The 17,727-nt window shown below is 37.6% G+C and overlaps 1 protein-coding gene across 1 annotated transcript in view; it reads left to right on the top strand.

The window, feature by feature from the left end:
- SYNE1 (spectrin repeat containing nuclear envelope protein 1) overlaps positions 1–17,727 on the top strand; it is a 243,720-nt gene that overhangs the window by 80,817 nt on the left and 145,176 nt on the right. Inside the window, exons 51-60 of the mRNA XM_034060451.1 lie at positions 955–1,246; positions 1,944–2,116; positions 2,845–3,154; positions 5,535–5,699; positions 7,209–7,565; positions 11,449–11,585; positions 12,492–12,669; positions 14,743–14,925; positions 16,406–16,549; positions 16,870–17,025. Coding sequence (XP_033916342.1) covers positions 955–1,246; positions 1,944–2,116; positions 2,845–3,154; positions 5,535–5,699; positions 7,209–7,565; positions 11,449–11,585; positions 12,492–12,669; positions 14,743–14,925; positions 16,406–16,549; positions 16,870–17,025 — 2,095 coding nt within the window. The remainder of the gene's footprint in view (positions 1–954; positions 1,247–1,943; positions 2,117–2,844; positions 3,155–5,534; positions 5,700–7,208; positions 7,566–11,448; positions 11,586–12,491; positions 12,670–14,742; positions 14,926–16,405; positions 16,550–16,869; positions 17,026–17,727) is intronic.

Genomic DNA, 17,727 nt, shown 5'->3' on the forward strand with positions numbered 1-17,727 from the left:
AGCTTATCTTAATGCATGCATAAATGGAAACTGAAAAACATAAAAAAATCTTAACTATATCGATTGTAAAATCAGTAATAAAAATATCATTATATCAGTTTTAAAATTTTCTTTCTGACCTGCAGCACTCAGATTCAACCAGGTTAGCACAAATCCTTTTCACATATAGTTAACTTTATAAAAGAGCACAAATAGCATCCACATTGGCTGAGAAATCTTTCTAGAACTCAGGCTTAGCCAACAGATGATGAAGTAATTGCCTTTTTTAGTGCACAGTGGTTTTCAAATTCTTTTTTATTATTAGGTTGGTGAAAACAGAACATAAATAGTAGTCAGTTGCTCAAGCCACACAACATGCTAAAAGGAAACACCCAGTCACTACCTATCCCGTGGAGACTGATGCAAGATATTTTGGTCTGATGGAAATTCCCTGTAATCACAGGGTATCAGGAAGGGTGATTCAGTAAATGGAAATTAATCGAGGCTGTATAAACCCAGAATTTTAATCCCTTTTACTGATCCTTGTACTAAACTTCAGAGTCTGTGTCTAATCCTGGACAAATGTCCTTATATTTCGATTCTGCCTTCCTACCTGACAGACTGTGGAGTTCTCAGAAGCTTTGTCACATACAAAAAGGTAGCAGTTCATATAGAATTGGAAAGTCTGACAGCTGAAAAGAAAATTACGTTAGCTTTTAATTTAAATGTACAACACAAAGCTTTCAGTGTGACCATTCTGAGTGCCAAAATCTGCAAGAAATTACACTGTACACAAGTAAAGATACTAATCAACACACACTGCTTATATTTCCTTTCAGTTTCTCCCAGCTGATTTGTCTATTAACTATGAGCTTATAGATGATTGTGTCAGCAACACTCATAACTTCTGATAGTTGCTATAGCAATATCATATGCTTTCTGAAAATGATTTTCAGTCTCATTATTTTCTTCCAGGGAATCTTTTGATAAGCTGTCCCAGATGGCACAGACTTTAAATGAAGAAGGCCATGGTGCAGGGAGGGAAGTGCGCCTGGCTTCTCAGCATCTCACTAATTATCAAAACATGGTCAAAACTGTCAAGAAGAAGCTACAAACATGTCAGCTTGCACTCCAAGAACATCTCACTCTAGAGGAGGCATTGCAGAGTATGTGGTTATGGTTGAAAGAGATTCAAGATAAACTGGCATCATCAGAGAGCATTCTTGGTAGCAAAGACACACTAGAGAGACGGCTGACACAAATTCAGGTAAAGAAGGATACAACTAGAGATTACTCATCAAGGTCAATACTGGCTGTGGGCCACATTAGCAGAAGAGAAATGTTTTTGTATTTTATTCTTACTACAGTTATGAAGGAGAGGATCAGAATTTAAGTTGATTTTGACAAATTGGGAGGTACAGTATGAAAAACAGGATGAAGTTTAATACAAACAAATGCCAGATATTATATTAATAAAGAATAGTGAACTATGAAAATGTTTATTCAGATACAGAAAAGCTTCCTCATGGAGGGGAAGCCTTAGAATAATTGACACAGAGAGGCTGTAACATATCTGCCACATGTGGTCTTCAAGAACAGGTGAGATAAACATCCTAATAGAAAGGTCATCAGTGTAGGAGATCCCTCCATGGGCTTTCTTGAGATTTGTTCTAGCTATGTGGGGCTGCCTTTCTGTGCAGTGCCTGTCCTACTTAAATACTGCAATGTGAGCAATCTCTTAGGATGACCAATGCAGTGAAAAGCCTGCATAGCTGTGAGAAAAACTGCTGGATCACTTGCACATAGCAAGGGACAGGAACTTAAAGGAAAAGGTGCATAGGAGTTCATACTGGGTATGGCTGTCAAAGATAAATAAGCTCACAGAAGGTAGTGTCCACTGTTGAAAGAATAACAGCTTTCATTTCTCACTTAAATTTGATGTTTTGACTAATTTTGCCTCACAGGAGATCCTCTTACTCAAAGGTGATGGTGAAGTTAAGCTGAACATGGCCATTGGCAAAGGAGAACAAGCACTGAAAAGCAGCAGTGAGGAAGGACAAAAGGTGATACAAACCGAGCTACAGACGCTGAAGGGTGTATGGAATGACATCATCAGCACCTCAGTGAACTGGCAGAGGTAAAACTCCCTGGAAAACACAGGTCAAACCCTGCTTACAAAGAATGGTACCTTACAGCACGTAGGAGTCCATTCATTCATTACTAGTATCTGAGGGGAAATTTGCTTTATCAGAGAGAATCAAAATTGCCTGAAAAAATACATACTTCTATAAAAAAGATGAGTTGATCCTATCAGATTAATCAAATTTCATATGGATGGTTCTTCATGATAATTTTAAAATAGAAATCATAGAAATTCATACAGAGAAAAACCTAGAAAGGCCTTTCTGAGTTACTGACCATGTACTTGGCAGGACCAAGAACATGTGACAGATATTTATCTACCTCTTCCTTACAAAACTCTAGGAAGTTTTTTCAATTTTGTCTTTCAGTATGTTGTTTTAATTAAAAAAAAAAAAGAAAAATCCTAATATCTACGCCAAATAATCTTTCTTGCATATTAAGATGCTTTCCTCTTGTCCATAGATTAGGTTAGACCATGATGTTTGAATAAGATCCTCACAAACTCATGTCTATCATTAAGTACAGTGGAATGGGAATTACATTCCTCACTAACTTGGATGTAAACTGACTTAGAAAACTAAAGCAAGCTGGAGGAAAAAGCATTTTATAAACATATTATACATGGCAAGAGACAGTATAACATTATGCTATAAGCAGGGTCTTTTTTTTCCCAGACAAATCAGAATTTCTTACCTGTACTGTATGTGTTTCTTTTCATGTAAGCTGCCTAGATTCTGTCATTAGCCAGTGGAACGAATATCTGGAAAGGAAAAACCAGCTGGAGCAGTGGTTAGAGAAATTGGATCACAAAGTGGAACAGCCCTTAGAACCACAGATTGGTCTGAAGGAGAAGTTTGCTCAGCTGGACCACTTCCAGGCTATTGTTTCTGAGATAGAGAATCACTCTAGTGATTTACAGCAACTCATTGAAAAGGCTGTGGAACTGTATGAAAAAACAGAGGATGAGTCTTTTGGAGAAGCAGCTCAAGAAGAATTAAAAACACAGTTTAATGACATCACAACTGTAGCCAAGGTAAGATAAAGGCAAAGATCTCAATTTCAAGTAAGTAAAATGTTTAGACATCTGTATATATAGCTAAAGTTTTTATTTTCATAATGTTTTAGTAACTAAAGGATTGACTGTATTTGAATAATCTTGCCTTTTTTTCTGGTTCAGTCTAACAAAAAGTTGGAAACATTTTATTACAATTGGAATTACATTGCAATGCAAAAAGTATTGGGAATTGAAATTGGTATGGTTCTGATTTTTGAAAAGTGAAGGCCATATATTTTATTCCTAGTTTCATATATACAACAGTATTTCTGACATCGTTCCAGATTTGTTTTCATCTACTTATTTTTCATTCATTCCTAGCACATTTTTTGTACCTAGAAAGGGAAGAGTGAAATGCTTCCCTGAGCAGAAAACATATTGTCAGAAAGATAAATCCTACTGTCAGAGATATATATGCCCATATTTTGTGATATTTCAGGCCACTAAGCACCTCACATGCTACACAGGTACTCTGGTTTCTTAAGGAAAAGATACGTGAGGTCACTGAGATCTTCTGCTAATTACATCATGACAGTGAACAAGAGCTCCGAGTTACAATCACCACCTTTTCAGCTAATGGGAAAGTTTGCATCTGAGAATGAAGTAAACCCTGTAATCTCTTGGAAGTGTGCTTCAGGTTTCCATGTACTGAGAACAGTGATGATGGCCTGGAGGTAGTTAATCCATAGTATATATATATCAAAAAAAGGTATCAAAGTAAGAATTATTGGAAGATCTAAAAGATTTCCTGTTGGGAAAAATGTTAAATCTTGGGCGTATGAATTCTTTAATTACCATCTATTCAAACACTCTTTTAATAATGAACTTTTGCCTTTTTTTTTTTTACTGGAAATATTATCTGTGAATCTGAATTCTAGAGAATGAGCACAGTTTCATCCTTGTATAACTCCATTTTCTTCAGCAGAGTTAAACTCGGAGCAGTGTAAAGATTACTGACTCACTCAATACAGTGCTTTTAAACTTGTGTGAAAAGAGTATTGTAAGTGAGCATGGCAGCATTCTCATAAAATCAATATGCATTGATAAATTTAATTTCTTAAGCAAGAAAGCAAGCTTTTCAGTCTTTCCCCTGGGACAGAGCAGCACTGACTGCAGCTGGTAGAAGCTATTCCCATCAGAAGAGACCAACTATAGTTGCACTTTGACTACACTCTCCCCTTCTACTTGTGCTATATTTTGGTGTGAGCAACATAAACAGGAGGTGCATGTTGCCCTTCCTGGGTCTCTTTTGTTTCCCTAAAGGACTATCTATTTCATTTAGTCAGTGCATGTGAACATTTTCTTATTCTGCTGTTCCATAAAACATGTTAAGATGTAAAAACTCTGAGGATTAACTTTAGGTCATCTTTGTTTAGCTAGTAACTATCCATTGTCTAGTTGTTTTGAGATGTTCTGAGAAATTATGATGATTATTTTCAGAGAGAACAACAAGGCTTATTAATCTATATTTATAAAAGCATTAGTTAAATGTTGGGTTATTCAAAGTTAAAAATAACTGGAGTGAAATTCATAAGTGGTTTAGTTCAAAACTGGTTTAAGGGCACTTAGAATCTAGAGTATTCATATAGGAGTAGAAACCTATTTGATTAGCTCAGTTCATTTTGATTAGTTTTGATAAACATTTGTGTTAGCTCACAAGAATATAGCAAGAAATTTGTTCAGCTAAACCAAAGCAATGCTGGACCAGTATGCTATTTCACCTTTTCATAGTAAGGATAAAATGGCCCTGATTTAAGCTTACATTAAAAAGTTAAGAATGGAGCCAGGAAGCTGCTGTCTGCCTGTGTCAGGGGAAGCATCCTCTGGGGTGGAGAATCCTCTGATCTGGTGATTAAAGTGGAGAATCTTCTGATCTGGTGATTAAAATGGACTCTGCACCGTAAGAACCTTTTGCACTTTTGAACAGCAGAAGTTCTCCTTTGTGTTCTTCATATGCAATGTATCTGTGACTCTGCTTCACATTTGCAGAGACTTGAAACTCCTAAATGAGAGTTGTTTCTGGTAGCACACAGCTCCCTGAGAGGGCTAATGGGTGCAAAAGCCTCTTAAGGATGTATTGAGAAAGAGTTGTCACAGCTGCAGCTTTGATATCTATCAGACAATACATACATTGTACAAGGACATGTTAAAGTGCATTTTTGCATATATATCCAGAAGACTGCTTCATCTTTTGCTCCAGCAGAACATGCCTGTGCTTGAACCAAACCTACTTAAAGCCAGAGCAGTATTAAGCAATTTATTAACCTTGTGGTTTTTTTGTTTGTTTGTTTGTGGGTTTTGTTGTTGTTTTGTTTTTTTGGGGGGTTTGGTTTTATTGTTTTTTTTATCTGAATGATAGGAAAAAATGAGGAAAGTGGAAGATATCGTGAAGGACCATTTGCTATACCTTGATGCTGTGCATGAATTCACAGACTGGCTGCAGTCTGCAAAGGAAGAGCTGCACCGCTGGTCAGACGCATCTGGAGATACAGCAACTATACAGAAAAAGCTGGCTAAAATCAATGTAAGATAAGTTACCTTTCATGATTTCATCTGCAGTTCAGACTTTATGCTATAGAATAGGATAGAAACAATAAGTTGTGGGATCTTATTCTCTGTGTATTTTACATAGAAAATGCCCCATCCCTAGAAATGTTCAAGGCCATGTTGGATGCGGCTTTTAGCAACCTGGTCTAGTGGAAGGTGTCCTTGCCCATGGCAGGGGGAGGGGAACTAGATGATCTTTGAGGTCCCTTCCAACCCAAAGCATTCTATGATCCTATGCAATGGTGATTACATTTCAATGAACTGAAAGCAAGCTTTCTGAGCTATGATTTTTTTGCTTCCCTTCCTGTATTAAACTGATTGAGTAAAAGTACAATCAGACCTGGATTGGCCACAACACACATGAAAACAATTTGCAAGGTCAGAAGCCCTGTGGCATCACAGAAGATTGTGGCTTAGCTGATTAATGAATACTGCTCTGTCCTCATTGCCGAGGATGCTGTCTCCATGAGCAAAGTTGTCTGAATCAGTCAGAAACAACCTGAGTTGCACAAAATGAAGATGTATAAAGCAGTGCAAGGATTGTTCTCTCCAAAGACAGCAGAAATATGTTGCCTCCCTTATGTGTGCTTTCCTTACTCCAGCATACGTATTTCTGCATGCAGTGTTAAGTCAGACTGAATGTTTTGCTCATGCCTGATGTTTACTTTCAGATACTCATGCTGTCAGCATTTTACTCTGCTCTTAAACATGTAGGAATGGGCCAGCAAACAGGCTTCTAGAGGAAGATTCAGGATATCCAAAATCAAATTGCAGATTTGTTGTACACTCTCAGTTTTCAGTCTCCTTTGTGCTCAAACTCCCCATGTATAAAATGGGAAAGGAAGGAGACAGTAGTTTCAGGCTCATAAGACTAACAAAAGAATGAATACCATTAGTCTAGCCATGTGTTGTTTGGGATGATATTTATATTCTCCAGCCTCTTAAGCTAAAAAGTCTCCAGATTCCCTTGTAGCATGTGTGAAACTGGAATAGGACACTGGAGAAAGAATTCACTTCTGGAGAGAGGGGGGGAAAAAACCCAGGAAAAAGACATGTGCAACCAGTTCTGGCACATCACAGATCACGGCTGTGAATGGCTTTTCTCTGAGCAGCACAGTTGTGCTTTTAACACTATGAGCAGCTACATACCCATGCTGCTTCTGTGCAGATTACAGCAGTTAACTGCTTGTGAATCTTAACCTCAACAGAGTTTTTCAACGAAGTTTGTTCTTTCTCCCCTAAACTTTAGCTTACGAAAGTTTCGGGAGCGCTGTTTACCCAGGGCACAGCCCGCACACTCTCTCTGTCGCCCGAGTTTTCTTTGCATCCGTCCTCCGGCAGTCCTTCCAAGCCTGGCGGCTCCTTGGGGACCGCTGCCGCCGCCCTGTGCGGGCGCTGCTCGGTGCGGGCGGGACTCCACGGCCCTCCCCGCCGCGGTGGAGGCGGTGGCAGCTCGGAGGGTTACCATGGCGATGTTTCCCTGCAGGAGCTGGTAGAGTCCCGGCAGAGCGGCGCGGGCCGCCTGGGCCGAGTGGAGACGCTGTCCCCCGGCGCGAAGCGCGGCACGACGGCCGGCGGGTGCCAACTGCTGGCGGCCGAGATGCAGGCCCTGCGGTCGGACTGGGAGCAGTGGGAGGAGAGCGCCCTGCGGAGCCAGCGCAGCCTGCGGGATGTGCTGAGCCAGAGGACCCTGTCCGAGCGGGAGTTCGCGGCGCAGGCCGCGCGGCTGGAGGAGGCCGCGGAGCGGCTCGGCGGGCTGTTGGCCGCTTCTTCCCGGAGCCTGGCCCTCCTCGACAGCGCGCACACCGACGGCGAGATCGTGGAAAGCTGGCGCAAGGAGAAAGTAAGGCCACATCTCTTTTCTTAGCTGCTGTTCGGTTGTAAATGCACGGCTGCCGGGGGCAGACAGCTTCTGCCAGCGGGGACTGTCGTGTACCAAATAGTAACTTGCATTTGTGAAAAATATTTCTATGAAATCCCAGCTTTCCAAACTTTTTCTGTAACTGTCATCACAACAAGCAGTTTTTCCAGAAGACATTTCTCGCCTTGGCCCCTGCTGTACAAGGCTTAGCAAATGCTGCCTGGATCTCACCTGGGAAAAACAGGGCTTGTCTCTGAGAAAGGGAAGGAGCTACAGCACTCCAGTTGGGAACTTCTCTTCCAAGTTCAGTGTTTCAAACTTGAAAAGCACTTGAACAGGGACATGAGAAACATTTCTTAAAACCAAAGTAGCAGCTGGAGCTGTTTCTTACTTATAATTTGTCAGGAGTGTGTTGAGCTCATGTTCTGCATTTCCTTAAATATCCTTCATGTCATGCATCTTGAGATCTTGTCCAATATTTAAAGGAGTTATACCAGCAAGTGGTACACTTGATGATTACTTTGCAGTGGAATTAGAGAAATAGAGGGGTGATTTGTGCTGCTGATTGTCTTCCAGCAGCAACAACAACAACATAATCATGTGTATGTATCACAAACACACACACACTGTATATAAATATAGATACATATTTTCACAACAATCAAGATGTGTTTGTATGTATCTCAACTACTGTGAAGCACAGGTGTTGAGAAAAGATACAGTGTATTTCCCTTTCAGAGCAGTGTTGAAATTAAGCAAGTAAAGGAAGAGAGGCCTGTGATGCTTGCTTTCTGACCCCTTGGTGGAAGATACTTTAAAAAGAAATACAACCCAGAACACCTTCCCTTTGAACTGAGATTATAAACCTCTTCCTCCAGTGGCTTTGCCAAGTTTTTTCTGTGGCTTCCCCTTTCAAATCTGGTACAGATTTATGGAACCTGCTTGAGTGTCAGTACATGGCTGCAGGAGTAACAAAGCTGACATTACACTGGAGAAAATAATGGTACAAATATGCAAAGTCTTCCATGTTTATATGTTTTTACAAAAGAAAGGAAGATATGGAATTGTCATCAACACACATCAACAACTACCAGTCATTTTTCATTTTATAAATGGAGAAGGATATTGTTTTTATTAATTGCATATATACCGTGTATATACTGTAACAACACTTTATTTAGATTAGACAGTTGTAAACTTTAGCTAATGAGGAAAATGTAGAGCAATCTCAAGACTCGCAATGCACAACCCCAATATGTAATTTTATTTATAGTTAGAGGAAATGTGACAGTAATCCAGCCATTCCTGGACCCCAGGGATAGGTCCTATTGTGAACATAAAATAGCACTGCAGCTTTCCATTTCCATTGTCTCACAGTGGTTCTGTTGCCATGTGAGCCAAGGCCATGAATTAAAAATGAATCTCCTAATTCTCAGAATTAGCAAGCTCATTCTGCTCTTCTGTTGTACTCAAGCTCCATTCCTTTAGGTTTGTGCAACATAAAACCAACAGATCTTGCACCTGGAATTCAGCAAATTATTTTGGTAATTGTCAGAATCAAAATGAAATCCAAGTGGCTGAAACAGTGCTATCTGTGTTTCTGTATGGAAACAAAATGTAACAGTTAAATGCACCCTGTTTTGGAGGTTAGTGTTCCTGTTTGTTAATAGGTTATGCCTAAAGCTGTACATCATCAGAATGACCTTTTAGAAGTTATTGAGGTAGGCTATTTGAAACTGGAAAAAAAAATAATTGAAAACAGGCAATTCTAACCCTGTGCTACCCTTAGAACATATTATCTTTACCAAAAACAACAACAAAAAATGAAAGCTGTTAGTATTTCATTATGGTGATTTCTGCTCTATGCAGTTTGTGGCATTTTATTTTTAGGTAACAGCCATTGTGTTTTTATTCATAATGCTTTTAAAAAGAATCTTGTGTGTAGTTTAACGTAGAGTAAGATAAACAAAAAGTAGTTGGTTTACATTCTCCCCAAGTTTCATTGCTATTACATAATTATTTAATTCAAATGCTCCTTTATATGCTATTGAAACAAACTGGTAGTGAGAATCTTTGAAGTGTCTTTTATGGTTGAACTGATTTCTGGGGTATGAATGACTTAAAGCAGATAAAGTCCATAAAACAAGCACAAATGACGTAAATCAGAGGAGACCTGAAAATCTGCTGTAGCAAAGTATTTCTTCATACTCACAAGAACACATGAAAGTTTGTACACATAATACATCTGAAAAGTCTGTAGACTTAATTTTATAGGGCTTCCCTGGGATGTATAAATGCAAACAGAGTTCAATACTGTTAATATAATCAAGCTGTGATTCATAGCCAATGCATGTTTGTAGTTTTGTTTTTTCTCTAAATGGATTTTTCTGGTTTTGATTCCTGGCAGTTCAAGAAGCATATCTTTATATCTCCTTTTATTTATTTTTTTTCTCACTTTCTCAGAAATCCGCTATATAAATCTTAAAATATTAATTTCACCGTTCAGGAAAAGAGGTATGAAACAAGCAAAAAATTACTTGAGGGCATCAGGCACATCAGCTGAATCTCTGGCATTTGTACATTTGCTGTTCTTGCTAAGTCTATTGATTGCCTTGCTAGACTCTTGTAATATGTCCTTTTACTTTTGATTAACATAAAGGGATGTCTGTTTATTGCAAAGTTAGTTAATACTTTACAGTGAAAAATCTACTCAGTATTTTTATGTCTGCAGTGTAGACTGTGGTATTTTGAAAACTTTCTGTGTGTAGTTTCATGTACGTCATTTGTACCTTTCCCAAACATTCAGTTTTCTGTGGATAGATTATTACAAACTGTCTACTATGTGTATTTTTTATATATATGCAGAACCATGATCTGGGGACTTCTTGTCCCACTTACATGCCCCTGTAAAATCTGTCTTCACTTTCATATGATCCATTTCTTAAGTTTACATTATACATTTCTTCTAGAATGGCACTTAGATTTAGACAAACTAATCAGTACTTGCCAGATGCTCTGGCCTGCCTGCACTGAAGAACTTCTGCCACAGCTAGAGGACTGTCTCCCCTCCCTGGGAGTTTCAGAGTAATGTTGAAGAATTTAGTTTCTAGTGAGATAAGGAGCCAAGTCTGCGCTGCTCATTATGCTCGAGTAGCTGGCAGGATTCTGCAGTGGAGATGCTGTGGACGTCAACAAGGACTGTTTTTGTTGGAGTGGTTATCACACCTCTTCCAGTGATGTAAATTAAGCCAACAAAAGCATTTTGGTTTTGCTGGCTTAGCTGTCTCCAAAGCAAGAGTCTTTCCAGTGCAGCAGTGACAGGCAGTAACCCGCTTACTCTCATGAGATTGTAAGCAGCTGTATTTTTACATTATGAAGCCCTCTGTGAAAGAGTTGAAGCTGTTAAAAATTTTGTGCATAAACTATTTTTTTTTAATACACAGCTCAAACCAGTTTTTACTGAACATGCTAAACTCAAGCCAACTGGCTAATTATATGTATATAAACATGTATTTGCTGTTCCCTAATTGTATGTACTTTTATATCTGTACAGCTAACTGACAATACCATACCTCATTTACTAACATGAAATTTATATTTTAAACTTTTCTTTGAGAATATTGTGAGCTAAGAAAGTTGAGGCTTCCAGAAATTTGGTTTTTAGAAGCTCATAATTTCAAATAAGCTTCTGTAGGTTTAACTGCTAAAATACTCTTGAAAGTGAATTTGCATATATCATAAATGAAGTTGAACTGAAATTCTCATAAATTTAGATTCAAAAGATTAAGTTTTTCATTTACTCACCAATCTTGTTTTAATTTGGTATAATATTGTTGTAATTGTTTCATTTGTTTTGTTTTAACAGGAAACATTGGATGCTCTGGTAAAGGCTGAACACATGACAGATGAGCTCAAAACACAGTTAAATGATCTTTGTAGATTTTCAAGAGATTTGAGTTCTTATTCTTCAAAAGTTTCAGGGTTGATTAAGGAGTATAACAGGTACACATTCATCTTGTTTATAGATAATCAATTCCATGTGTGTGGGAGGGGACATGAGCTGTCTTTTAGGGAACCGTTAATTAGAATTTTAGAATTAGAAACAGAGGTATACAATTATTAGAATCATTGTTTTGATTTTTTTTTGTCAATACAGGTTATAAAAAGTAGCAATTTCACTGTTGTTTTTGTTTTCTAAAAGCCAGGCTATGCCACTAAACTCAGCTGAAATTAATGTATATCCACAACTGACCTGTTACAGGAGAAATCCCTTTAAGAAACTGTGAGGTAGCACTACAGCTTATTTATTTGTCTGAAGGAAGAACAAGCTATACCAGCTATTTAGGATCTTTTTCTTAACTTTGTCCTTCAGTTTACTCTTTGACTAGCTGGTTCTTTGAAATAGGGGAGCTAGCATTTGGTTGCTTTCTTGCTTTCTGTCAGGTCACTCTAGCTCATTTACTTGGAGTGTGACACTTGCATTTCAAACACAAGATTCCCTTGTTTCCTGCCGGTGGTTATATCTTCGATTGATCCTTCCTAACATTTCAAATTTAACTAAGCCACAGAAGTTAGAATTGTAATTGCTGTAGTTCCGCAGCCTGTTTCTAGAGAGAGAAAGAAACTGTTCATGCTTAGGTGCTCTGAGTCATTCTCTGAAAGTGCTTACACCTGTCATATCTGTGGCAGTTACATCCCAATTTGTATGCTTCACTTTTAAGGAACTGAAAGCTTCTAATGGATTTCCTGGTGCCTCAGTTAAGTGCTTAAAATGAGTAGGAGGAATCCAGGTTAACTGAACCTTACCATTGTATTTTAGAGAACTAAGTGATAGCACTGTCACCTAACAGAGTAATTCTTTTCCTCCCTTCCTTCCTCCCTCTTGCTTCCCTGATGTGATAAACCCAGCCTCTGCCTACAAGCTTCAAAAGGATGTCAGAGCAAAGAGCAGATCTTGCAGCAAAGATTTAGGACGGCTTTCAGGGATTTCCAGCAGTGGCTGGTCAATGCAAAAGTCACCACAGCCAAATGCTTTGATGTGCCTCAAAATATCAATGAAGCTTCAGCAAGCCTGGAGAAAATACAGGTAACTGTAGCATATTAGTCTAAGGGAAACATAACCAGTTTCATCTAAAGCTCAGGTTGAATTGTTTGCTTAATAATTTTTAGTAATGTCGCTATGTAATCACTAAATGTGACTAATTACAACGAAAAATCACCTTTTAAATCTAGTTTGTTTAGTTTAATAGTTCATATGTAGTCATTGTCTCTCATGTTACTTTTCCTTGTTTATTTCTTTTTTTATTATAAGAAAATAATATGTTTTTAAAGTCAGAGAGTACTATAAAATCAGAATGATATCAGAATCAGGACTTAGTACCTGGAATTATTTCTAAGTGATGTAAATATTTTTTCTCATATATGAGACTAGAGCCCTTATATTGCGAGAACAGAATTAAAATGTATGCAGTACAAACAAGCATTTTAAAAATAATATTTTCACATAAAGCCAAACAGCTCTGTGGAAAAGAGTGCCAATTATAAGTTTATTTAAGAAAAGTGAGTGAAATAAATGCTATTAAGAATAGAATGTAGCTTTAATTTCAACTCCAAATAGCAAAATGAGAATTACGTAATGAGACTGTTAAACATTTGGCTAGTGTAACAGAAATTTGTATGAGGTTCTCAGAAAATACAAAACCCCAAATTACTTCTTCCTTTTGGTAAACTTACTTTCCTTTGCTTAAATGTTTTGCTTAAAAGCATAAACAATACTGCATTGATATATCAAATCTTTGGCTACCCCAATATGAGAATATTTATTTAGAAAAAATATCAGGGGAAAAAAAATCCTAGTGGTTTTTGGTATTAAGTGTAAAAAATCCAGCAAGTTGGGAGTTCTTTTTTCCTTTTTTTTCAAAAGTTCTAAGATTTTTTTTTGTTTCATCGTTGCAGCCCCTTCATAGCATAAGACCTTACTTTGTTCTCCTCCTCCCTGAAAGCTGCTTGTAGTGAAATAAACTCTTTTTAACATGCAGAAACTGCTTTAGGACTTCTGACATGTCTTGGTAGCCTGTATAAACTTAAAATTTTATCTTTGTTAAAAGTTACAAGTTCTGTCTGTTAGCATATTTAACATCACTAAGTCAATTATAAGTCAATTATAAGTCAATTATAAGTCAATCACTAAGGCAATTATATGTTTGATTTTTATCTAATCCGATCTTGAACCAAGTATCTCAAGGCTTACAGACACTTTGCATTCTCTACTAAGACCTCTAGTGTAACATAGAATCAGAACCTGACTTAGTAATTTTTATATCAAGCCTGTTAATTCTGAATATAGAGGCAACTTTATGGATATAAAACTGTTTTTGTATCACATAATCATGATAATAACATTTTAAAATATTGGTATTTTAGACTCTTAAATTCCATTAAGGCCTAAAAGCTCACATAGTCTTTTAATAATTACAAGTTAGAGGAATATTATCTGAGTACGTTGAAATCTAAAAATCCATCTGTTTTCTTAAATTTCTTTATAGTTCTTACACATGCATTTTTCCATACACTTCCTGCACAACAACGTTGTGGAAGATTTCTGTGAAGAAAAATACTTTCAAACAGGGAACGTAACAAAAGGACACAGAGGATAAATCACATACCTTAGGCATTGCTGAGGGAGTAAGTGTCAGCACACACCTCTACAATGCTAGTTAGAAGTCCAGTGTAGCTATTGGCCATGGACAAGACTTCAGTCCTATGTCTCAGGGTGGGACCTGGTGCCTGCAGCTGCCTATGCCAGGATTCTAGTTCCCCAAAATGAAACTGTTACCATTTTCTGTACCATGGAGATTTGAAAGAAGTATAATACCCAATAAACTGACCAGTAGTTGTCTCATGAAATGAAGAATATACAGGTGATACTAGACTCTTAATATATACATTATTTAGATGCATGACACTTCTGGATTAAGTTATTTTCCCTAAATTGCATAAATATTAATGATATTAAAATGGAATATACAAAAAGATGTGTTAGCATGTGAATGAGCAGAAGCAGTAAACTCCTATCCCTGTTAAATTTTCTGGAAGCTTGCCATTGACCTTTCCTGGGACCCAAATTTCACCAATTAGCTTCTTTTGTTACTGTTTTTAGGAATTCTTAACGGAAAGTGAGAATGGACAACAAAAACTTAACCTGGTAGCATCCAAAGGAGAACTCCTGTGCTCTGTTTTAACAAAAGAAAAGGCTGAAGTTATCCAGGACAAATGTGCTACCGCTAAAGAAGATTGGAAAAATTTTATCAGCACCCTCCACCAGAAGGAATCTGCATTGGAGGTATCGAACCAGTCACAGTGGGGAAAGACTGGATCTTTCCTCTTTTTTGTTTCAAACAGCATAGTTTAGATTTTGTGCATAACTGTAAGTGTTTATGATGTGACAGAATTAATAAATAGCTGTTTTTAAGATGTCCTGTTCTTTGGCTTGCATTACTTTTGTTTACCTATATTCCTGTGACCTGATTTCACTTTAAGTGGGGTGTTTCATGGAAAGTGTTTTTCAGAATAACTGTGGGTAGCAAAGACAGCAGTTGCTCAAATTTACTAGCACAAGTCTCATCAAATGTAATGGATTATTAAAAGACATTTTCTTTTTTAAGGACTGTTGCTGATTGAATAGTCTCATTACAGTGCGTATGTCTCTTTTATTGCAAACTGGTGAAATGTGATGATTTATTTGAGCAACTTTTAAAACAAATCCCAGTGCTTTTCTCTGTTCAGAACTCACAATTCAACCAGCACAGAGGGTGAATTTCTTAAAACCTTGTGGTGTTTTTTTTTTCAGTAGTCTTAGGGTTTAAGGTCAAAAGGTCTTAGCTAGAATTCCTTGCACAGCAGAGGAGAATGAAAGTTCCTAGGTGTTCTTTTTTCAAACCAATGCTGCCTAGCCAGCTGAGAAAAAATTTAAGTACATTTTATACATTGTGTAGGAAACCCTTTCAAAGAAAATTCTCAGGTAGCAAGGGCTTTCTTTATCTCAGAGTTGCCATAGGAAGAGGATGTTCTTAGAGGTTAATCTTCTTGAGCCAAGCATTTTTGAGTCTCATAAGCTTAGTTTTTCATTTTGATGTTTAATTTAAGAGATAAGGCTATAGCTAAAAAGACAACTAAGTCTGAGGAAAAAAAGATAACTAGGGCACAGGAACTGTGCTGTTTAAGTTTCTATTCCATATGAATTATTTAAGATGCTATTTTTTTAATCATGCAGATTAAGCATGATTAAAGCCTACAGAAGAATATGCAGGCACTGAAGGAATGCATACATATGCCTTCCTGCACACAATTTTATAACGAAAAATTAAAACTAAAAAAGAATATAATCAGAAATGATCGCCCGGGTTGGGTTGAACATAGTCATGCATCACCTAGGAATAGTGGCAGCCAGTGTGAATGACTGCAGGCAGGTGTTAGGTAACTCATATTCCAAATTAACCTTTCTTCAGACTGCTTTAGCTGTGTGAGATAGATTTACATTGAGTCAATGCTCATAAGATCTCTAAAGCTTTCAGTTCAGAGCAAATTTGTTTCAGCCTTCCCTCGACATTGTTGCCTTTATTTTGCCCCTTGATGATGTGCTCTCTCAGACTTTTCTTTCCGTGTCTGTTTGTGGGATGGGAAGGAGCAGAGTTGGTGTTTATTTGAGGAGTTGTGTAGTATTTGGCTAAAATTGCATATCATTTTTGTGTGCTGTAATGTTGTGCATTACAGTTATGCCCAGTGCAGTGGGACTGTTGATAGAATTGTGCATGTCTTTCCAGAACTTAAAAATCCAGATGAGGGACTTTGAAGCAACTGCTGAGCCTCTGCAGGAGTGGCTGACCACAACTGAGAAGATGGTACAAGGAAGTAGCAGTCGGCTCCATGATCTTCCTTCAAAGAGGAGAGAACAGCAAAAGTTGCAGGTAATTTTTTATAAGCCCTTTATAAAACAGCCAGACTTTTCTGTACTCATTGATTCCATACAAAAGCTTGATCATTCTAGCATCCTGACCTCTAAACAAGAAGAGAATTGGTTTCAAGGATTGTTGTTGATGATCCTGTTCCATCAGGTTTCACATCTTCACATTTCTTACAACATGCTGCTTCATTGCTGTAGCCATATGGTGTGCCTTTCTCAGCAAGCTTGCCATATGTCACTTCTATTTTTCATGGGGCCTTCATGTTTCTCCATGTCCTGCTTTCTTGCACCCACTTTTAATATTAACGTGCTTGTGCTTTACAGTCTGTCCTTGAGGAAATAAGCTGCCACGAGCATCAGCTCAACAGGCTAAAAGAGAAAGCTCAGCAGCTGTGGGAAGAACAAGCTGTCAGCAAAAGCTTTATGCGCAGAGTGTCTCAGTTGTCTTCTCAATATCTTACTCTAAGCAATCTGACAAAGGTAATGCACCCAGTGTATGTGCTTTTGAGCAGCTCATTTGATATATGTGGGGAAAAAGAAAGACGGAAATATGAAACACTGCAGCTGTCTTGCTTGTCTGCTCTGTGGTATGTCTGAGCTCTCTTGTCTTTGACACTAGCTTTAAAGAGTAGGAAGTAATGACCTGGATAATTCCATGGACTGTCAACAAAATGGAATTATGATTTATTTTTTTAAATTGTTTTTAAATGTGCTTTGGTTAAAAAAGTAAGCCCCTCCTCATCATAAAATAATCAAGCTTGATTTTGATTATTTCAAACATTAAAGACATTTTAGTGACACCTGAAACAAGAATTTTTCAAGATTTATGGGAACGGAGTTTTTTTTTTATTTTTTGTCTTGGTTTTGTTGGGTTTTTTTTGGGGTTTTTTGTTGTTTTGTTTTTAAATACAGAATACATGAAAGTTATTACTTCATTGTATCCTATAAGGATTATTAACTATTTTCATTATAAGCATCTTCATCTAAAACTAATAGATTGATCTAAAAAAAATTCCTCTTAGGCTGCTTTTGAAGGTTCAATGGGATACACAGGCCAAACTAAAGAATCATGCTAGGAACTAAGATTTTAATCTGATTTGCTGAATGGTGCGTGACACTCTTCTTCGCTGTTTCATAGTTTTACTGTTTCTATTGTCTAAACAGATAAGGTCTTCATATTAG

The sequence above is a fragment of the Melopsittacus undulatus genome, chromosome 3 (genome assembly GCF_012275295.1).
Source record: "Melopsittacus undulatus isolate bMelUnd1 chromosome 3, bMelUnd1.mat.Z, whole genome shotgun sequence".
Classification (NCBI taxonomy): domain Eukaryota; kingdom Metazoa; phylum Chordata; class Aves; order Psittaciformes; family Psittaculidae; genus Melopsittacus; species Melopsittacus undulatus.